The sequence below is a fragment of the Dioscorea cayenensis genome, chromosome 19, assembly GCF_009730915.1.
Source record: "Dioscorea cayenensis subsp. rotundata cultivar TDr96_F1 chromosome 19, TDr96_F1_v2_PseudoChromosome.rev07_lg8_w22 25.fasta, whole genome shotgun sequence".
In the NCBI taxonomy this organism is placed as follows: domain Eukaryota; kingdom Viridiplantae; phylum Streptophyta; class Magnoliopsida; order Dioscoreales; family Dioscoreaceae; genus Dioscorea; species Dioscorea cayenensis.
Window position 1 is genome coordinate 28,574,122 of NC_052489.1, and position 22,225 is coordinate 28,596,346.

The 22,225-nt window shown below is 38.7% G+C and overlaps 3 protein-coding genes across 4 annotated transcripts; all 3 read right to left on the minus strand.

Annotated features, from left to right (window-relative positions):
* LOC120249335 (pentatricopeptide repeat-containing protein At3g22690-like) lies at positions 1–688 on the minus strand. Its single transcript, XM_039257834.1, has 2 exons — positions 439–688; positions 1–386 (listed from the first exon to the last, which is right to left on the minus strand). Exons 1-2 carry the CDS (start codon positions 686–688, stop codon positions 1–3), a joined length of 636 nt encoding a protein of 211 aa, XP_039113768.1.
* A 12,825-nt stretch (positions 689–13,513) lies between these two features.
* On the minus strand, positions 13,514–17,248 carry LOC120283598 (caltractin). Its single transcript, XM_039290302.1, has 7 exons — positions 17,146–17,248; positions 16,131–16,278; positions 16,005–16,041; positions 15,878–15,905; positions 14,492–14,644; positions 14,287–14,389; positions 13,514–13,805 (listed from the first exon to the last, which is right to left on the minus strand). Exons 1-7 carry the CDS (start codon positions 17,146–17,148, stop codon positions 13,738–13,740), a joined length of 540 nt encoding a protein of 179 aa, XP_039146236.1. The 5' UTR covers positions 17,149–17,248; the 3' UTR covers positions 13,514–13,737.
* An 891-nt stretch (positions 17,249–18,139) lies between these two features.
* On the minus strand, positions 18,140–21,901 carry LOC120283501 (cold-regulated protein 27-like). Of its 2 annotated transcripts, XM_039290197.1 has the most exons (6): positions 21,759–21,828; positions 21,071–21,265; positions 19,871–20,062; positions 19,480–19,783; positions 18,727–18,845; positions 18,140–18,638 (listed from the first exon to the last, which is right to left on the minus strand). In XM_039290197.1, exons 2-6 carry the CDS (start codon positions 21,182–21,184, stop codon positions 18,573–18,575), a joined length of 795 nt encoding a protein of 264 aa, XP_039146131.1. In that variant the 5' UTR covers positions 21,185–21,265; positions 21,759–21,828; the 3' UTR covers positions 18,140–18,572. The 2 variants fall into 2 exon arrangements, with proteins under 2 accessions (XP_039146131.1, XP_039146133.1); XM_039290199.1 differs by lacking the exon at positions 21,071–21,265 and having other exon boundaries at positions 21,759–21,901.
* Between the last annotated feature and the right edge of the window lie 324 nt (positions 21,902–22,225).

Sequence of the window (22,225 nt, forward strand, 5' to 3'; positions counted from 1 at the left end):
TCATGCCTTCATCTTGTGAAACAAATTGAGAGAAGCATCGAGCCGATGACAAGCAGAGTACATAGATAATAGCCCATTCATCACATTCACATCTGAATCGAAACCATTTCTAATGATGTAAGCATGGGCGGAATCACCAGACCTCAAGTCTTGAGATATGCTACACGCAGAGATAACACTGATTATAGAGATTGCATCCGGCATAACACCGCTAGCTATCATGTCGATGAAAATGTCCAAGCTTTTGTGCCATAGCCCATCCAGAAGGTAGCCAGAGATCATGGAGTTCCATAATAGAAGGCTCTTTTCTGACACCGAATTGAAAAGATATCGAGCTGCATCTAGCTCCCCAAGCTTAGCATACATTGACACGAGCAGATACCACACTGACATTATACGTCAGACCAAATTTAATCCCAATAACATGCACTGAATCACAATAGCAAGCATTGGCAAGATCATAGCAAGACGGAAGAACAGACACCAACGTGACTAAATTAGGCTTCGTATCAGAATGTTGCATGAGTTGGAAAACTCCACAGGCTTCACCTGATTCACCAACTTTAGCATATGCAGATATCATGGTATTCCAAGCAACTACGTGTTTTTCAAGCATCATTTCAAACAACTTCCTTGCAGAATTCAAGTCACTGAAACAACCATACATTGAGATCAAAGTAGGCGTCATAACTTCATCATCCAAGACCCCACATTTGATTGCAAAACTGTTATAACCCAGCCCGTTACTGTAGCAATTTTATAAAGCCCAACACTGTAGCAAGGGTACTGTAATAGGCCGAAAATACTTTTCTTCCCTTCTAAAAGTTTCAGCCCCTCTCTTCCATTTCCCATTCATACTTGTTGGAAACCCTAGCCATGCCCTCCTCTTCTTGCTTTTAATGGTTAAAGATAGGTAAGTAATTCTTGTTTCCATTACTTTTCATTTTGTGTTCTTGTTGATAACCTTAGTATAAACTTAGGGTTTGTGTTCTTCTTGTTTTCCCTCTTATTTTCCCTAGATTAATGGAAGTAGAGAGGATGAGAAGAGAAGATGGCAAGGTGAGTGGGCTAACCGAATCATTCTTGATTTATTTTTGTTCTTGTAAATTATTTGCATGTTTTGGTGTTGTTTTGGCATGATGTTGATTGGAAACTTGGCATTTGTTTGCTACCATATCATACTTGTTGTTAATTGGGTCCATGACAATGTAAGGCCTTGGGAGTTATATTTATGGTGAATTATGCAATTGTAGATTAGTGTGTAAAGAAATCATATTATTGAGTTATGCTAGAGTCCATGGAATGGAATTTGGGTGATGCACATAAGGTGTTTGACAAATTACCTCCTAGTGTTGAATACAAATATTTGGGGACATAATTGTGAGAATTGTGTGATTTAATTTTGTAATGGCTTCAATGGTATTGATGGGCTTAGTTGTTAGTTTGTATGAGCATTCCTTCATGAAGGAATAATAAATGTGGATCCCTTGTTTGTTGCTAAATATGAGTTGAAATTTTTAAATGCATTTGTTTGATCTCATGTGTGGGTGATAATATGTATATCTTGTGGAATTGGTTAGGAATCAAGAGGTAAGGAATGCGTTTTTATACATATCATGGTTTGTGTTAAAATACTAGAATGTAAGAATTATGAGAAGATGGACATTTTACATTATAGATTATAAGTATATGTAATGTTGGCAAGGGAAATTTGTTTATGTGAGGGAGTTATGTTTATGTAATTCTTTTGCATGGGTTTGGAAGAGATTGGAAATGCTTTGATGATATGTCGGGATGATGCGAAGGAGTTAGAGAAAGGGGGAGAGATGTATGCTCATAATAAAATGTAAGATATTGATAAAAACTTATGTGATGAGAATTAAAGCATGAATGTTCAAGAATGAAAATAATAATGTGAGTTGCTTTTGAATCTAGAGGAATGGGGTGGTATGGAGCTAGGATTGAAGATATTTTAAGGGTGAGGTGGCATGACAATTATGGCTGGTAAAGAATTGAAAAGTTGGTGAGTTGCTTGGGTGTTATTGTATCTTGGATATTAGAGGTGACCTTGACCTAATGTTAATCAAAATTGGGGTAATTGCTTTATATAGCTTATGTTGGTTGATGTTTAAGGTTGTTTTAATATTGGAAGGGAAAACTAGGTTTATGCCTTTGAAATGATAACTTGTTTTAGATGAGCAATTATGATAAGATACATTATTGATAAAATCGAAATGATGGGGAAAACCAAGGGTGTGGATTGGATTTATAGATTAGAAGTTTTGATTTATTAAAAGACTTGTGCAAGATGATGTATCTACAGGGAATCTTAAGGTTTAGCTTGATTTTTTTTCTCACTTCTGGGGACAAAACTTTGGGAAGGATTTGACAAGGAAAATGTTCAGTATGGTCCTGATTTTCGTTCGGCAAAATATCTTTGCAATTGTTAGTAGGATCTTGGAGTTATGTGTTGTGAAATGGAACAGGTTAGAAGTGATATTATGCCGAGACCTTAAGAGTGTAATTCCCAGGGTGTTTGGTTTTTATTTGATGATTTATTCATTTGGTAAATTTTGTGCATAATTTCTGTTTCTTCAGTTATTTTCCCTAATGTGGGATTATGAAGTTCTGTATTTCTGTTCGTGTGAGTATCTGGGAAATTCTTGAATACTCTGTATTTTGACTATGATGTTTTGTGTGACTGATTTATTATATCATTTTGCTTACTTTTATATAACCTACTCTCTTTATTTAGTTATTTGCCCCGGATTGAAAACTTGGAATTTATTAGTATTTCTACGTTTATTTGAACTTCTGAATTTGCAATTTCTGAACTCGAACTCTGTGTTTTTGGTGTACAATTATTTATTTGTTTATTTTGTTCTTGCATTAATTATTCGGTATTTCCTCTGTCTGTATTCTGTATCTCTGCGGTTTTAGTACATCTCCATTTCTGGCTCGCCCAGCTAGGGAGGAGTAAGTCCCTAGCCATGTGCACATGTTTTTCCGTAGTAGCGCTACCCCCGATTGCGGTCGAAGATCCGGCTACGTGCGTTGATATTACGTTTACGTGCATCCGACTTCACGATCGAAGATCCGACCCTCGTCTCTGTTGATTTCATTATTAGTCGGGGAGATGTACATATACATTTTGCGTATTTTCGGCATTTCGAGTATCTCGTCATTACGAGCATTCTACGTATTTCCGTTCACGCTATTATTCACGCTATTTTTGCCATTCCGTATGGAAAGTATTATGTTTGGGAATGTTTCATTAACCAATTTCGTGATCACTGGTATTTTGAGTTTTCTCGTGTTTTTGCTCCCACTCCATCGAGTAGCCAGAGTTACTCGACCTATCTTCTTCTATCTTTTTCGGTGACTCGACTTTTTAGGTTGTGCTTAAGACCTTGTTGATCAGCCAGTGCTAGGATGGATCCATTAGGGTTGTCATTTTCTTGTAAATTTTTATAACCTGTATTTATACCTTGGATTCTCATATCTATGAGTCTGTGTTGTATTTCTGTACCATTTTTTATTATTTTTACATTACGCTTGTTAGGGTTGACTCGACCCGGTCAAATCCGAGGCCTTGCACCCGGTGGGGCCCAACCACGTTGGATGCGGCCCGATCGTCGGCGAGCCGGCTTTGGGGGCTGGGCGTGGCGGATCATCACGTCCAGCCCCTGGCAGGGCCCCGGGACGGATCGGCCGCATCGATGCGGTGGGCCTCAGCCCGGGTGCAAGGCCTCGGTCTTGACTCGGTCGAGTCGACCCTAACAAGCGAGATAAAACGATAACACAATAGCACAAATAGGATCATTTGAGGCCCGAAACACTACAAGTACGGGCTTTACCAGCCCTACAGAATACAAATACAGTCAAAATACAAGCCTTACACTCACAAAAAAGGAAAATACGAGAGATCTCGATGGCGTGGAGACAATACGACTCACGACATCCCCAAATCTAAGCTTGATCTTCTCCACGACAATGCGATAGCGAGAGATCACGATGGCGCGGATCAAGTTTAGATTTGGGGTGTCGAGTCGATGATCTGCGCTCATCGAGCATCTCGTATTTTTCCTTTTTGTGAGTGTAAGGCTTTGTATTTTGGCAGTATTTAGATCAAAGTGCGTAAAGCCCGTGACTTGCAGTGTTCGATTTCGATATCATTTCGTGCTATTGTGTTCATTCTTACTCTGCTGTTAGGGTTCACTCGACCCGGGTCAAGGCGAGGCCTTGCACCCGGTGGGGCCCGGCCGCATTGGATGCGGCCGATCCGTCCGATGAGCCGGTTGTGGGGTGCGGGGACGTGAGCAAAGATCTACGAACTTAATTCTCCTACTATCATGCAAGCGGGTAGCACACTTACCAAAGTGCTCGCACTCGACATCAAACCGACGACCAACATCTCCCGGAAGCTTCAAAATGCCTGCGGGTAATACCCATTTGTCAAATAACCGCAAACTAAAGCATTCAAAGAGACTAAGTCTCTTTGAGACATTTGATCGAATACCTTCTCCGCATATTCCATAGAACCCGTCTTAGCATACATACCCAGAAGAGAAGTCCGAACAACCGAATGACCACCATACCCGGTTTTAAGCACAACACAATGAACTTCTTTTTCCCAACCTTTGACTACCAAGAGTGCACAAGACTTGATCACAAAGGGAAAGCGTGTAATTATCCGATTGAAAAGCGCATCTCCGCCACCACGCATACAAGTTAAGAACATGATCATAAAAAGCCATGATCCGAGAGTGTCGTGACGAGTGTAGTTCAGTGACAACAAAGGTGGGTCGCGTGTTGTTCTATAAAGGGAAAACACAAGCTCTGGGAGGCCAAAAGATGCATACTTTACAATGGTTTCTTTGAGAAAGAAGGTGCTTTGGATGAATCCAGTAACAATGAGAATGGAATGGAGCTTGTTGAGAGAAGATATGGAGTGGGAGTGAGGGTGCAAGGAAGTAGTGAGGAAGTTGGTGAGGTTTTGAATGGTGGGAAGGTGGTGAGCGGAGGAGGTTGTGAAGAAAGTGTAGTTTTTTTGCAGGAGATGAAGAAGAGTGGAAGGGAGGAAAGATTTGTGAAGGCCATGAAGAACGTTCATTTCTTTGGCGGGAGTGAATTGAAGAAGGCTTTTGCTGTATTTTTCATGGTTGCATGGAAGTTAGTTTAAAGTCACAACAAATATACCCTTTATTTTATATAATGTGTGTCTAAACATTATATTATGCCCATAATGGGTTTTAAAGGGTAAAGAAATTATTTTAATAAAAAGGGAGATATATGTAACAGACTTTTTTTTTGCAAAAGGAGCTACAAGTAGCTAAAGAAAGGAAACAAAAGAAACAAGAAAAGGGAACAAAACAACAAGTTAAAAGGAGAAGTTTAGAGAAGAGCAAAGGTCTTCGATCCATCTGGGCCGGTCACGGCCCTGCGCAAAAAGAGAGAGGGTGGGATTTGATCGGCCAAAATGAGCTAAGCAGTCCGCAAAGGTGTTGAAATCACGATCAATGAACTCCCAAGAGAAATCAGGCCAAAGGGAGGTAATGCCAGTGATGGCATGGATAGAATCGGCAAACCTCCAGACAGTGATGTTGCAAGCATCAATGATCATCTGAATGGCACACCGGCAATCGGAGAAGAGCTTACAGGGAGACCAACCATGCAAACGGCAATGATCTAAAGCGAGAAGAATGGCGCGAAGTTCAGCTTCAAGGGGAAAAGAGCAAACACCACCAGCAGCACCTGCAATAAGAATAAGATTTTGATTAGTGGAGATAAGAAACCCAAAGCCAGCCTTACCTGTTAATGGATCCCAAGACGCATCAGAGTACACCACAAGAGAAAGATGAGACGGGTGCAAAGGAGTCGAAATATTCCTGCAAAAAAGGTCATGAGCCGAAAAAAAAGCATAACAATCAGCCCAGGCTTTAGATGGGATTTGGTTAAAGTTTGGAGGGGTTTGACGGAAAATAAAGAAACATCTAGCGGTCCAGATGCGCCAAGCCACCGAGGCGATCAATGCCCTGGCAAAATCACAATTAAAGGCACAGTTAAAATTGCAAGTCAACCAGGAACCATTGCTAAGATGATCATAGAATGCATTGCCCAACCCCAACCAAGTGAAGATAGTGTCCCAACACATAATCGCCCAACGACAGTGCCAAATAAGATGATCAGCCGTCTCAGAAGAGAGACCACAAAAGTGACAAGTGGTAGCCGGTCCGATATTGATATTGTAGAGATAATCACCCGTAGGAAGCTTGCCGTGAGCCAATTTCCAAATAAAAATCTTGATACGAGGAGTAACCCTAAGTTTCCAGATGAGGCGTCAACCATTCCAGGAAGCAGCAAAAGGACCATCAAAATTAAGATGCTCATAGATTGCTGCCACAGTGGAGGCTTTAGAAGAAATAGGGCGCCAGACCCATTCATTCGGGGCCACATTATCAAAGATTGTATTGTTTAAAGTCACATGATTCAAGTTATTACCAAACAATTCAGAGCAATTTGAAGTATTGAAAGTAGCATCAAGGACAAAGGAATTGATAGAAATGTTGTCGATAAGATCCATATTAATAAAAGTGGGCTTGCGGCTCAAAGGAAGATCCAGAATCCAGGGATCATCCCACACATTAGTCAGGTTTGGATTACATACTTGGAGGTGGAGATTTGGTTTGATGATATTCGCAGTTTTGATAATGTCTTTATGAAAACCAGAAACGTTAAAAAGCGAGACATTACCCCAGATACTCCAACTACTATACTTATGAAGAAAGATAGAAACCCAAAGTTTGTCATCCTTGTTAATAATTGAAAAGACATGTTTGGCGAAGAGAGCAACTCTGGCATTTCTAAGGTTGCGGAGGCCCAAACCCCCCTCAGATTTAGATAGAGTAACCGTTCGCCACCCAATTGAATGGAAACCAGGATTCTTGCCATGCCTACCCCAGAGGAAATTGCGGGCTAACTTGGATAAGGAGTCCAGGATAGAGTGCGGGATATGGACGAGGGAGATAAACTGGAAGAGAAAAGATGCAAGAATTTAGAAGGACAACTCGACCAGCTTGAGAAATATGGGTGTGATTCCAAGCCCCAATGAAAGCAGCAGTTTTAGAGACCAGTGAGTTGAGATGAATGATAAGTCTTAAGTCATTGTTTAATTAAATTAAATAAAAAAATAAAAATAAGAAGAGAAATATCACGTACCATCAACATTTTAAAGGAAATCTTATACAAAAAAATAATAATAATAATAATAATAATAATCAACAGTTCTATAACTACTTGTAAGCCTGGTGTGATGACTTCAATGACTTGTTTCCATGCTTGAAAGTTGTTGAATCATTCTAAGACTTGCACTTATAAATATCATTTAGGATATAACACTGAAATATAAAGTTGAGGACTCCTGTCAATTGCCTTTCCTGCCTCTGTGCCTGCCTCCCTGATACTGCTTTCCCCTCCTCTTCTATCCCCTCTTGCCATGGCAGCGGGAGGGTCGAATCCCGTCCGCCTCGCGAGCTTCCGTCCCCCACCCCCACCGGGCTCAAATTGCCTCCAAACTCACCCGGACCCAAGAGACTTCTCCCTCCACAACCCAGGGTCCTTAACAAACTCAAAAGAAACCACCTCGGAGTTCATTAAACTCGACAGTGATACCCTGAATCGAGCTCACCTCCGCTTCCAGTACTCCCTTTACGGCAAATTCTTTGGGAAGCCCCCTTTGTTTGAGCAAGTGAAGACCATCCTCCAGAAGAAATGGGAAAACATTGGAGAAATTTTTATCTCGGATCTTCCTAATGGGTTTATACTTATGAGATGTTCTAATCAATCTGTTGTGCAGCGTCTTCTCTCTGACGGACCTTGGACCATCAATGGTATTATTCTTCAGTTGTCTCCCTGGCGCCCATACTTTGAACCCACTTTCACCAAACTTTCTACAGCTGCTATCTGGATTCAACTCCATAATCTACCCATTGAGTTCTGGTGTGGCGATATGTTAGATACTATCACTGGTCACTTGGGTAAGCTCTTGAAAGTTGATGAACTCACACTCTCTCTAACTCGTACCAAATATGCTAGGGTTTGTATTGAATTAGATCTCTCCAAACCTCTCGGCAAGGGCTTCTGGCTTGGAGATGATCATCATCGTGTTTTTGTTGTTGTACTGTATGAACGTCTTCCAACTTTCTGTTACTCCTGTGGTATGATTGGGCATGGTTAGAATTCTTGCAATCGTGCTCCAACAACCGGAAATGCTAGTGTCTCTCAGCCCCTTCGTGTTCAACGAGGGAAGGAGGTCAGACAGGCGCATTCTCCCTTGGTGGTTGGAGTCGATCCAAGAGTCCCTTGCCCTTCTCTAGATCATGAACCCAATGTCCCTTTGGTTTCCTCGTCCCCTGAGGAAGCAACGGATTATGGTCCATGGTTGCTTGTCTCTCGCCGGCGTGGTCTTTCCCGATCCCGCGGCGACAGTGTTCGCACTCCCAATGCGGTTGAGGGTTCGGCAGCCGCTCCGAGAAATGATGACCGGTCTACCCGAGGCGCCTCTATTCACAGCTTACGTGGCGGGTTGCGAGGTGGCGCTAGTGGGCGGCATCACAGCTCCCATGCCACGTTGCATGATTTCCCGAGCCCAACAGTCTCTGGCCCTTCTAACACTCCTGACATTGCCGCCCCACCCGTTACTCTGTCTAAGGTGCCTGAGAACTCTGAGTCGCGTTCTCCCAATGTGCATTGGGACCCCACTCCTACCCCTACTGCGCCTTCTCCTATCCCTTCGCACATATAGCTAGAGAATCCTCATCCACTTACTCAGCCCCAACAACCCTTTTCCCAGGTCACGTGAGCCGTTAGATCGAAGGCACCGATCTCCACCCCCTGTCCTTCTGTCTTCCCTTGCTAAAGACCCCTCTCTCAATGCTCCTAACCTAAACCCAGACCATTCCAAACTCGTTGATCATGTTACTGCTGCTCTGGACGACGGTTCTATGGAGGAGGATAGTGATAACGATGACGATGCTTCGAGGATTTGGAAGATCGGATGTCGAGGGAGATGAACCCGATGACCACATGACTTTAGATCGATGATCAAGAGGAAGCTCGTGGTCGCTCTTATCCGCAAGGGTTCTCTTCTAGATGTGGAAACCCTTAAGAAGGGACGTTTAGAAATGGGTGAATCCAGTCATCAGTGACTTTGTCTTCACTTTGTATCCTTTTTTCAGGGAGTTTTTACTTTCTTTTTATAAATTGGTTTTGATGATAACTAAGAAAATTTGCTGCTGGAATTGTAGGGGTCTCTCCTCCGGGAAACCCTTGCCCGTATTTTTCATCTTATCCGTCAGAATGACCTTTCTATCTTATGTTTTGTGGAAACCAGAGCTAACTCTGTTCGGATCGGTAAGTTTTGCAACAAAATCTCTAGTTCCTGGGCTTGGGCTTCCATCCTTGCAGAGGGTTTCTCTGGAGGCATTTTTGTCTGCTGGAAGAAAAGTCTTGGTCAGTTTTCTCCCATTGCCTCTTCTCGCCGCGTTCTTCATTTTGTGATTTCTTCTAGCTATTTCTCTAGTTCTATTATTTTTGTGGTCTATAATTCTAGTCGTTTTTCTTCTCAATGCGCGGTTTGGAATAAACTTTCTAAAATCTCGTCTTTCCGTCTTCCTTGGCTTATCATTGGTGATTTTAATTCCATTTTATATCCTAATGAGCACAAGGGATGTCGTTTTTATTACTATTCTCGCAAAGCCTCTTTTTTCCGCAGTTTTGTCGACTCTAATAATCTTTTTGATCTTAACTCTTCTGGCTCCCCTTTTACTTGGTGCAACAATCAGCGTGGTCTTGCTCGTCGCTGGGCTCGTTTAGATCGCTGCATTGTTAACTTAGACTGGATCTCTCGGTTTAAGAATTTTTCTCTTTCTCATCTCTCTCGCAGTTTCTCGGATCATTCTCCTCTGGTTTTGTCGATCTCTTTGTATGATTCTACTAATCGTTATCTGTTTAAATTTGAAAATTACTAGTTGGAGTTTACTGGTTGTCATGATACTGTTAGAGAAGCCTTTCGGTCTCCTGCTCATGGTAATCCTCTTCACATCTTCTCGTATTTACTCTCTTGCACTCGTTTTAAACTGAACTCTTGGAAGCATATTGGTGTAAATTCTTTGGATTATGATCTTAAACAGACAGAAACCAATATTTGTAATTTAGAAAGTATGGATGATTCTATTGTCTCTCAAACTAATCTGTCTGACCAGTATACTAGACTTGCAGCTATTCAACGTCAAATTTCTATCAAATGGGCTCAGCGTGCGCGTTTCCTATGGGTTTGTGATGGTGACAAAAATACAAATTTCTTTCACAAATCTGCTCGCATTCGAGCCCATCATAATTTCATTTCCCACATTACAGATTCTGCTGGTAATAGATATTCTGATCAGTCTAGCATTGAGCATGCTTTCAAGAGATTTTATTCTATTCTCTGGTCGGATCCTATTATTCATTCCCAGGATGATTTTAATGCTACTCTTTGTGCGTTACCTGATGATCTTCCTAGTATTTCCTTTGATTTTGGCCAGCATCTTGTTCGGGAAGTTACTAAGGAGGAGATCTATCTTGCTCTCCTTGATCTTCCTACCGGTAAGTCTCCTGGTCCTGATGGGTTTAATATTGAGTTTTATCGATTTTTCTGGGATGATATTGGTGATCATTTGGTTGCTACTATTAAATGTTTTTTTTTTCAGACTTCTCACCTCCCTTCCTCCTGGGGTAGAACTTTTATTACTCTTGTTCCTAAAATTTTGAATCCCCAGCTGGTTTCGGATTATCGCCACAGTTCGTTATGCAATGTCTGCTATATAAATTATCTTAAAACTTCTTTCCAATCGACTCAAGCCTGTTCTCCCTATGTTCGTAGGTAGAGAGCAAGCTGGTTTTATGTCGGAAAGAGGTACTTTTGATAATATTATAGCAGTTCAGGAGGTGGTTCATTCTCTTGAGTTTGACCGTAACTGCCCCCCTAAGATGATTATTAAACTTGATATAGAGAAGGCTTATGATACTCTTGCTTGGAGTGCAATTCTTGCAACCCTTACTAGGATGAAGTTCCCCGAGATCTGGATTTTCTGGATCCGAGCTACCCTTTACTCCTCCTCCTTTTCTATTTTGGTTAATGGTGTTCCTTCTCCTTGGTTTCATTCCTCTAGAGGTATTCGTCAGGGGGATCCCTTATCCTCTCTCCTATTCATTCTTGTAGCTCAGAATTTCTCAGCTATCTTGAATCGTGCCCTTACTTCTAATATGATTCCTGGCTTTGATTGTACCCTGAATTCTAATTTTAATCATTTAATGTTTGCTGATGATATTATTCTGATTACCAATGCTTCTAGATCTGTTGTCCGCAACATTAAACTTTGTCTTTCCATCTATTCCCATTTAACTGGTCAATGTCCAAATCTAAATAAAACTCAAATCTTTCTCCCTTCCTGGTTCAATAAACATGTCGCTAATAGAATTTGTTCAATCTCTGGTTTCTTCCAAGCCCATTTTCCTCTGACTTATTTGGGCATCCTTATTGCTCCTAAAAAACTTAATGTTCTCTCCTTTAAACCCATGATTGCCAAGATTAAAAATTTGTGCTCACGCTGGAAAACTTACAAACTCTCCTCTGCTGCTAAGTCTACCCTTATTAACTCTTCTATTCTCTCTATTCCCACTTACTACAGTCGACATCACATTTCTCGACTCGGGTCCTCCGGGAGATCTATATGTTGGTCGGGGACTTCTTCTGGTTTAAAGGGGCAATGGAAAGGGAGCATCCATCTTTATTAATTGGAGTTGTATTCGATAGTAAAAACTCGAGGGGGCTTGGGACTTCGCAACCTCTCTTTTGCCAAGACTTCTCTTATGGCTAAAAATGTTTTTAAATACTTGAACTCAGACAACATCTACTGGGTTGATATTGCTCGCCATAACATCGATCGCTTAAACTTACGGGTGATCCTATCCACGCCAATTGTTCCTGGTTTTTCGAGAGGTCTTTGTAGAGCCCCGCTAGCATTCTTAAGCGAGAATCGAGGATCAAAACCTTTAATCCGAGTTCGAGACTTCTTTCCTGTTTGATCCGTGGTTATTTGATATACCTCTGGCCTTCAAGCCTACCTTTTTAAATGTTAACGCTGATCTGAATGATTATCACCTATCTGCTTTGTTTGATAATGGCCAGTGGAATCATGGTATTCTGTGTTTTATTTTTGGAAACTTATTAGGTGCTTTGATTCCTTGCATTAGTGCTTATGACTGTAGGAGTAATAATTACTGGGTTTGGCAACCTCTTTCTTCAAATCTTAAAATTTCTTCTGCTATCTATCATCATTTAAATCTCAATACTGATTCTAATATGGCTTGGCTTGGTTGGGATAAGCTTTGGAAATTACATGTAGCTCCTCGCGTTAAGCATTTCATATGGCTTATGCTTCATGGCCGCATCTCTACTACTGATTTCCTAAATAGCATTAATATTGGTCCTCATACATTATGTGCTTTCTGCAACATTGAACCTGAGTCCATTGATCACATCTTTCTGGATTGTCATTGTGCACAGTTGGTTTGGAATATGTTAAATTATAACCTTGGCTTTAATATTTCCTTCCCTGATTTAATTTCTGCTGGTTTATGGCTCTCTGATTACAACCTTTCTTTCTATACTATCTCTGTCATTGCTGCCACGATCTGGTCTTTGTGGAAGGCTCGCTGTGATTTCATCTTTAGTAATATCAAACCCAATTTCTCTAACATTCCCTCCAATGCTGTTAGCCATGTCCAGGAATTTATGCAAGCAACTTGCTCTCTCTTTGGTCGGAGGCTCCTCCTCAATAACTTCTCCATCTTCGACGGCCTCTTTCTCTTTTATGCTCACAGATGGACTGACAGCAGCAAGCTTGGTAAGTTGGGGATTCATATCTCAAATCATAACTATGTTATCTCTTGTGCAGGTTGCTGCACATTCCAAGCAGATTCTCATCTTGAAGCTGGCTTTAAAGCCCTTTGCATTGCTCTTCGAATCTCTACTGATCGGCAATTGGATATTCGTCGCATCCTTCATTGTAACCATGATATTTCTCAAGCTCTGTTGGATTCTCGTAACCCTGCAAATTGGCGGTTTGAGAAGGATCTTTCTGACATCTCACACTTACTTCAAATCGCGGGAAATCCTTCCATGATCAACATTCCTTCTCAATGGAACGGCCCAGCTTCTGCCCTTGCCATCTTTGCTGGGACCAACCTCCACAATCTGAACCTTTTTCTGTCTGGCCATGACCTGCCGAGGTGGATTATGAAGTCTTTTTCTGAGCATGATTTTGTTTTCTAATTTTCCTTGTTTTTCTTGTTGAAGTTTGCTTTTCTTTTTGTTGAGTTTTCTTTCCTCTTTGTGTTGTATTATTTGAACTCTTTGTAACCCTTTTTCTACTTTAATAAATTCAGCTCTCTGAGCTCTTTCCAAAAACACTGAAACAAATAAAACAAAATGAAAATATAACCACATGTAAGGTTAACATAGGAGGAGGCCTAAATGAGCTGGATAAACATACAAGAGTGTGAAGCTAAGAAAGCTGCCACAACATATTAGATATGAGGAAGCATTAATATGTTCCTATAAGCACTTAAAATGAGGTTTGAGTTTTTGCTTCTGCATGATCTGGGCCAATTTTTCAACAGGATGGATTCAGAGATCTAATAATCACCGTAACTTGTTTTCATCATCACATTAAAGAACTCATCCACATCTACTTCGCCATCACCTGCATATGTCAAAAACCCAAACAAGGTCAGTAATCAAGCAAACATTTGATCACGGGCTTTTATAGAGATTTTAGTAAAATGATGGATAAGAACTGAACCAAAAACCCTCCCCTGTGAAAAGTTTGAAAACCTATCAACAGTTAAATCTAGAAACTGGCACTCAGGTTTAGAAAATATCGATACGAACTAGGGGAGGGCTTTTGTACTAGCTATAGAAAATAAATTTGGTTGTGTCAGAAATATTGAGGATGGTGCACTGGGGTCACAGATTTCCAAATTTGGTTTCCTAATGAGATTTAGGATTTCATCACTAATTGCTCTATATTTGGCAAAAATAATTTCCACCAATCAGAGAACAAAAAGACTAGATCCTGTAATTTATTTAGGTCAAGGTCATTCTAGCCATTAATTTACAGTCATATATCAAGATTACAGCCAACTAATTAAGCATCTCATATAATATAAGGAAGAAGGCCTCACGGTTACGATCTGCTGCATCTATCATCTCCTTGATCTCCTGAGCAGTGAAACTTTCACCTAGTTCTTTGGCAATGCGCATTATGTCATCTGGAGATATCCTTCCCTGATTTATGGTAAATTAAAAGATGATTAACAACGAAAATAAACTAAATCCAAAAAGATATGCATGTATATAAATGCAGTGCAGGCAGATAAAAAAAATCACATTTTTATCTTGATCAATAATACGAAAAGCTTTCATAAGTTCTTCCTTAGTGTCCCTTTCTCCCATCTTGGCTGTCATCATGTGCAGAAATTCATTAAAATCGATGGCACCGCTACCATCTTTGTCTACATCAGCAATCATTTCTTTAATTTGCTGCAACAAACAAGAGATTCTACTCGTCAAATTCCTTAGGTTAGATGGTAAAGATGATTCTGTGTTTTAGGTTTCAGGTTAAAAAAATATAAAAAAATAAAACAGGCTTCAAGGCAGCACAAATGTGAAATCTGCAAAATTCACACTCAATGCCTAAAGAGATGTTTACTTGTCAAAAATAATTTTTTTAAAAATTGAAAATTATACCTAATGTGTTCAAAGACATGAGACGAAAAAAGGATAACCATGAGGGGAAGGACAACAATATTTGAAATAGCCAATTGGTCATTTGTTTGAAAATATAACAAGTCATTAGACAGTTCCAATCTTGGCTAACAAAAACAGAACCTATAGAAATCCCAAAGCCAACTAAGGAATTCATTCAATATTTGTAATGGTGAAAAACCATTTGAGTTCAAGACAAAGGAGCTACTCATACAGGTCAATATTATTTCTTAAATATAATAGGTTGTTAATTAAGATGTGTATATATATATATATATAACATAGTTCCTTTCAATCTAATTTATACTCAACTTATCACCTTTTTTAGGCATTTGAAGCGTCTTTTCCTTTGTGATGAGGCTAAAGATACAGGGGCATCTGACTTAAGGAAGGGGTGAGGTAAATTCACAGGCATCAGTTTTTCAACAAACAACCTGGCCTGAGGTTTGCTCAACACACTAAACTAACAAATACAGAAATGATGAAAGGAAAGAAAGAAATAAAGGAATGGAAAGAAATAAAAGATAGGCAATGGTTTGTGCAACCCTCCATCCATCACAGCTTTGGTTTTCTTTCACAAATTGTATGTTCAATTATGAAGAGTTGGGCATGACCCACATATGATCACATGATTGCCTGGACCGATCTATGGTAGAAGATGCACAGCAAGAAGATGAGCATAAAAGGTCAAGAATGGAAGCTCAAAGAATAATGAAGTATTTTCATCAAAGGATGTCTATAATAAACTGAGCCTTTTATTTTTAAAAAAAACATTGTACCCTCCCACCATAACAAATGTAATTCATATTTAATTGATGGAATTGGCCACTAACTTTTGCCCCAAATTTCTCATGATCAAATCTCAGCATCTTAGTAGAAAGATGACAAAGGGCTGAGGTAGTAATTATGACACTGATACAAGGTCTGAAATTTTGAGCATGGCAAACAATCTTTATATTTATTTAACAGTTGATAACACAATAAAAAAGGAAGAAGTTGAGCATTTACCTCTTCTGTCATTTCAAAACCCAAAGCCCTACAAGGAATATTATGAGTTTATTAGCTACAAATCAAAAGAGGTACTGCCAAGAATTGATGTCAAAAAGGATGATAAAACATAATAAGAAATTCATACCTCATAGCAACATGCAATTCCTTGGCATCAATAGTGCCTTAAAAGACAGAAGACAAGATCACATTAGAACTAAAAGTCTAAAACAAAGAGTATGAAAGAAATTATTTTAGAAAAGTGAATTCATACCAGAACCATCTGTATCAAATAACTGGAAAGCTTCATATATCTCTTGATACTTCTCCTTAGACAGACCATGATTATGGCTCAGACCAGGATAACGACCTTTAGGTTTTTCTCTCCTCGAGGCCCCTCCTCCCCTGGGAAGAATACTTGCCTGCAGGGCCATTCTCAAAAGTAAAAAAAAATGACAATTGTGCAAACAATGAAAATTCAAGAAGAAAACTGTCTAGTACCCATATGCTGCAATTAATATCTTAAAGTTCCAGAGGCATATAAATATATTAAAATTTTCTTTTATTATGAATAGAGATAATAGTTTTATTGACAAAACCAATAGATTTATGAAAAAGCAATATATTTTTTTTTTAATAAAAAGAAAAGCAAGATTAAAACAAGTACTCCCAACAAAATTTTTTGATTCAATGGAAGGACCAAAATAGTATGGAATGTACTTTGAAAAGTTGTTCATTGAGGCAAATGTGATCACAATAATTCAAAGGAGTTATCAAGAAATATGGTGTTAGGGCACAAATCAATAAGATTCAGTTAAAGGGGTAATGGAACCGTACATACAGTAGTATCCTCCTCTGCCTAAATCCAACCAGATATGCGATTATGGAAAAGATAGTACTCGCTTAACCTAGTTTTTAACTGGCAACTTCATGAGCAGGACTTCATTTTTGAAACTCTCAACTCCCTCATTATTGAAAATCTCAAATTCTTCATGCAATCCACATACATAAATTGGGAAAAAAAAGATTTTCACTTGTAAAGAGATTGAAAAAAAAAAGAGAGTAAATCCTGGAAATCAGACCCAAACGAAATTAGATCCAAGCTACAAAGTTAACAACATGAGGAGATCTTTTGCACAAAATACACCGAAGGATTCCAATTCAACAGCAAACTCTAGCGTTTCACTGAGAATTTGAACGGATTTTTTTGATCCAGTGATTGAAAAAACAAGAAAGCATATCAAAACTATAGATCAATTCAATCAAAAAAGAAATGTTTTTAGGCAAACCATTGGATTTGGCGAATTCCTTTGATCCTCTCTTTCCCTCCAGAATCTCGATCAGCAACCAAATCCCTCGAAAGTTACCATCAAAGAAATGCATCCTTTTTTAGACGACGAGCAACAGATGTTGCAAACGGGTCGGATCCTCACGCTCTTGTAATATTTGATCCGATAAGATAACTCTCTATACAGATCCGATAAGTAGTTTTTTCCAATGCTTGATCAGATCATTAGAGTTTGGTATGTCAAAATTGGCTTCAAATCAGATATAATAAACAATTAAAATTAATAACATATATATATATATAGTGCTGTAAACTAAATATTTAGTCAAACGAATAAATTTTAATTTTAAATCATAAATAGTATTGAAACGCTCGACCTTTGAGTTGGAAGGGGATAAAATACCAACTATTCCATTACAATAGTAGTAAATAGATGGAAGAGTAAAATGTTCTTTTATCTTCTCACTTCATTTCATTTTTTTTTAATGATATTATTGCATAATATTACTCATTTATATTAAAAACATATACAAACACGTTGTCTTATGATATTTCTCATTTATCTATTTAAGGCAAAAAAAAAATTATTTAAACACACCTCTAAGTAATACCTGGCAGAATGGAATTTTCACATTTTTAATTGTTGCTTTTCTTATTTTTGTTATTCTAATCAAAATTGATCATGTATTTTTTTTTTTAATAATTGTAACATTGGATGTGAAAAAAATAATCAAATTAAAAAATTAGTATCAACAATCAAAGCAACTCTCTCATCACTGGTTTTGGTGAGTTTACGTTGATTATGGTGAATTACCGGAGACTTTGTTTTGTAATTTTTTTATTTAACAAAGTTAACTTTTTTGTTTATTCAAAAAATCGTGGTGTATTTTTTTAATATAAAAAAAATACGAAATAAACAATGTATAGAAAATAGAAGCAAATAGATATTTGACTAACAACTTCTCACTCAGTCTATTGATATATTGAGCGTAATCTATGGCTATGCATGTTTTTACACGCGCTTATCACATTTCACAAGGAATATTTATGTTTGAACATAAAAAAGGCTTAGAATGCAGTTACAAACACTCCACAACTTTTAAGGAATTCCTTCTTGCATTGGCACAACAACACTACATAGTAGGGAAAAAAAAGCAGAAAAAAGCCATGGTTCTTAGACTAGTGTCATAATATGTACACATAAAACTGCGAAAACAAAACTGAGTTAAAGCATTATAACGCTCTTCCCGCCGGGGCAGTCATTCAGTCGGTGATCTTGATAATGATTTTTTGTTAAGCAGTGGCTTAACCAAGTCGGCACACTTCAAGCTCGCAAAGTTTCAGCTACTTAGCAGTGCAAGCTTTTGTTTCAACCGAAGAATGTTACTAGGAGTCCTTAAGTTTCCGCTGCTGCTACACTGAAGATCTTTAGTTCAAATGAGAATGATTCTCTTCACAAGTAGACGCCAGATGTAACTTCCCCAATGGAACCACCTGAAATAAGCCAGAAGAGCAGATAGTAAGTCTAATATTAAGTATAATTCTTTTCAAAGAACAATAACAGACAGAGTTGGCAAGCTACTTGATCTTTGAATGATGGTTCATTAGTAGCTGCAACTTTTGCTTTCTTTTTCCGGCAGGTTATGCTGAGTTTTTCCTGTTTATCAGCTTCTTGATCAACAAAGTTTTGATCTGAAACCTCTGTAGAAAGCCAAAGTTGGTGATTTTTTGGTAGATTGATAATAACAAGTAAAGAAAATATAATCCAGAAAACAGATATCTGCTTTTTGGTGATCAAAGGTTTAACAGGAATAAGTGTTGAAATTTCTTTAAGTATAAGCAGCAATGAGTACAAATTTTCCAGGAAGTCAGTGAGAGCTCAGACCTGCCAAGTGATACTTAGCTGACCTGAAGTATCAAAACATTTCAAATCCCAACTTTAAGTGAATGCCTATACTGAGAAATACAACTAAGCAAAAAATAATTTGAGGTGAAGTACTGATACCAGGGAACTACAAGATGCAATATCATTCATAGATGGGAATTCCTATTTCGTTCTGACTTTCAATTCTATGGATGACATCAAGTGTTGTTAGTCATCTCCTAAATCTTACCATGCAGGTCTATGAGGAATAACAAATGCATTTTAAACTGGTTTTAAGCAAATTAAGTATGGTGTTAGCTCTGATGGTGTCTCCTACATTCATGTACACAAGAGTGCTGAAATGCCGAGGAAACAAACTTTGAGGACTTTTAAAGAAAAGAAAGAAACTTCAGGATTAAAAGCAAGCAATCAGAAAGCCCTGCCAGCAAAATTGCTCAGTTAGAAAGGCACCTGCACAGCAACCAACAGAATCTTGACAAGAAACATGAGAACAGCAAGGAAACTGCCCAGAAGTTGTTGCAGTTCTCCCATTACTCTGATTGGTTAAATTCATTGGTTGAGTGAAAGAATCGATAACGTCCATCTGTATAGATGATGGCACATGCAGCTCTTTTCCAATGGAAGATGCTGCTCTAAAGTGTTGAATCCATGGATTTGCTGACAGAATGAAAGGTTCAGTATCAGGATCATTGTGACCCTTGGCAGCCTTCTCAAAATTAATTTTCTCCCAGCACCCCCTTCGAAGAACCTTAAACTGCATTAGGAAAAAAAAAGGTTATGGGTTTGGTAGAAAATGTAAGAAGTAAACAAAAATGCATTGTTGATTAAATGATTTTCATACCTGGCCAGACGAAACAGTTCTGGTTCCTATTCCTTGTGAATTTGTGTGTTTCTGTGTTCTTGATGACCAGCTGTGTATATCCTTCAAATGATATTTGTTGCTGTATAACTGGTCAACAAATGACGCCTCCATAGAATTAAGATACAGACTGTGCTTCTCATCTGTCCATTCCATGGACATAGAATCTTCAACCTGAGAGTCCCAATAGAGTTAACCTTCTTGAAAGAGATCTTTGAAATACTAAGCCTTCTTCAAAGAGATTCTTGAAAGAAAAATATCCATGCAATTGATAACTAAGAAGTTCATTTAGCAGCATAGTAATAACTACAGTCATAGAGAATTTTATCCCACCCCAAGAAAAAAACCTATACTCATAGAGAAGGCACTAGACCATGCCTTTTCTCCAAAAAAATGGAGCATATTTACTACAATTTCGTTATCATATTCTTATTTGGTTATTAATGCAACAGAGAAGAAGCTGAATTGGAACACTCTACGAGTTCATAAATATGCCCATTTCACATAACAGGACATGTATGGGGACCATGACTTTTCTTCAAAGGCTCTAGCATGATTACCATATTTACTTCATCATATTCTTATTTGGTTATTAGTAAAAAAGAGAAGAAGAAAATTTGCCACATTCTACAAGTTCACAAATATGCACATTTCATATAATAAGACATTTATGGAGACCATGAATTTGAATGAGCAGACATCACAAATACCTAAATGAATAACTAGGTTAAGTTCACAAGGTAATGTAACAAAATTTGTATAGACTGAGATTCACTGAGCAGCAGAAAATGCCAAAATATCACCAAAAAAACAAAGAAACATGTCAAGCATGTGTGGCAGACTAAAGTGTGCCCATGCATGTTTCTGGATGAATGTGGACAAGCTGATTTATTAGCAATAGTTACTGATCAAGATCCACATCAAAATCTGCTTCCAATGGGCTTTGAACTCAAGCCTCTCACAGGGACAGCGGCACTCAAATGGGTGTCTACCAACTTATATTCAAAACCTAGCTAGATGCAATTGCAACATGATATATCCGTTTGTGTTCTATCATACCAAATAAGTCTCATCAAGCCCACAAGTTTGCTCTCTTCACAAAGAAATTCATAAGTCAACAGATAAAAATGTCTAGTCATTTCTCAACAAAGGGGGTGATAGAATAATTATAAGACAGGTTACAATGAACTGATAGCACATCTTTTTCCTGCTTAGCCTCAACTGTATCTCATCGTTCCTTGCATTAATGACAATCAGAAATTGGCAAAAGAAAGATACACGGGTTTCCATCATCATAAAATCCTAGCTTGCCCAACAACAATACAAACCAATCCCTTCAAAGGAAGTGAATTTTCACAATTTTCTACACAGTGCCTCCTGGAATAATGCAACCCACGTTCAACAGGTAAGATTCCTCATGCACAGAAAGAAAACAACAAAAAGGAAGCCCCAAAAACTAAAGCGTAACTTCAAATCAACTGTTAAACATTCAATTAATCAAACAAACTGCTTCAAAACTGTCATTTCGGACCATAATATTCACTATCCTATCAAACCCTTGTTTCCAAAATTGATATCAAGCACACAAACCATAAAAGTAAAGAGAGAAACAAAACCCCCATCAATCAAATCTAAAACCAACAGAACCAGAAATACTAAAAAAAAAAAAATCAAATTAATGTCTCCCCAGACAAATCAATTGCCTCAATCACACCTCAAAAACCCATCATTTCCATCAAGACCATGCCTTTTTTCCCCAGTGATAAACCACCACATAAAACCCAAAGAATCAACAGCAATAAAACCTCATTGTAGAGAATCCATTCTAAATAATCATAAGATCACCATGAAAAAAAAACCATATGATTACCTTGAGGCTATCAATCCCCTGAGTTTCTAATCGCCGATCGTGCTTGCAATCCTCATCCATCACTGCCTTGCCACCAATCTAAATCACAAAATCCACAGAAACGAGGAGGACGAGGAGGAGAAGAAGAACCCCAACAAGGCCAAATGGGGAGAGACAAAGGGAGAAAAGAAACCGAAGGGAGGAAAATGACGCATTTTTTCGGGGAGTGGGTCCCAAAGGCATCCTACGTGGCACCGCTTTACACGTGGCTCCAGGCATCGCATCGTGCCACGTGGCGGAAGTCATAATATCTCCGCCTTGGATATTTTTAGGCGGCAAAAAAATCTTCTGGTTGAGCCAACTCGGAAGTTGGTGACGTCGCGTGACGTGTTTCCTATCAACTCGGCCGAGTTGAGGTTTATTTTCTATTGGACCGAGTCCGGATCTTTCTTCACTTTCCTGTATTCATATAGAATTAATAATAATTT

What these genes read in the sequence shown, in the direction of transcription:
- LOC120283598 (XM_039290302.1), bottom strand. An exon ending in ATTTGATACAGATGGTTCTG is followed by an intron (nt 16,042 to 16,130) that starts GTATGAATTCAC and finishes CTGTCTTTTAAG; the next exon opens with GCACTATTGATGCCAAGGAA. An exon ending in AGATGCAGCAGATCGTAACC is followed by an intron (nt 13,806 to 14,286) that starts GTGAGGCCTTCT and finishes TGACATATGCAG; the next exon opens with GTGATGGCGAAGTAGATGTG.
- LOC120249335 (XM_039257834.1), bottom strand. Translation starts at nt 688, where the DNA reads ATGACGCCTACTTTGATCTCAATGTATGGTTGTTTCAGTGACTTGAAT. An exon ending in TCTTGCCAATGCTTGCTATT is followed by an intron (nt 387 to 438) that starts GTGATTCAGTGC and finishes GTATAATGTCAG; the next exon opens with TGTGGTATCTGCTCGTGTCA.
- LOC120283501 (XM_039290197.1), bottom strand. Translation starts at nt 21,184, where the DNA reads ATGATGATGGAAACCCGTGTATCTTTCTTTTGCCAATTTCTGATTGTC. An exon ending in AGATGTGCTATCAGTTCATT is followed by an intron (nt 20,063 to 21,070) that starts GTAACCTGTCTT and finishes TGGGACTCTCAG; the next exon opens with GTTGAAGATTCTATGTCCAT. An exon ending in GAACTGTTTCGTCTGGCCAG is followed by an intron (nt 19,784 to 19,870) that starts GTATGAAAATCA and finishes TTCCTAATGCAG; the next exon opens with TTTAAGGTTCTTCGAAGGGG.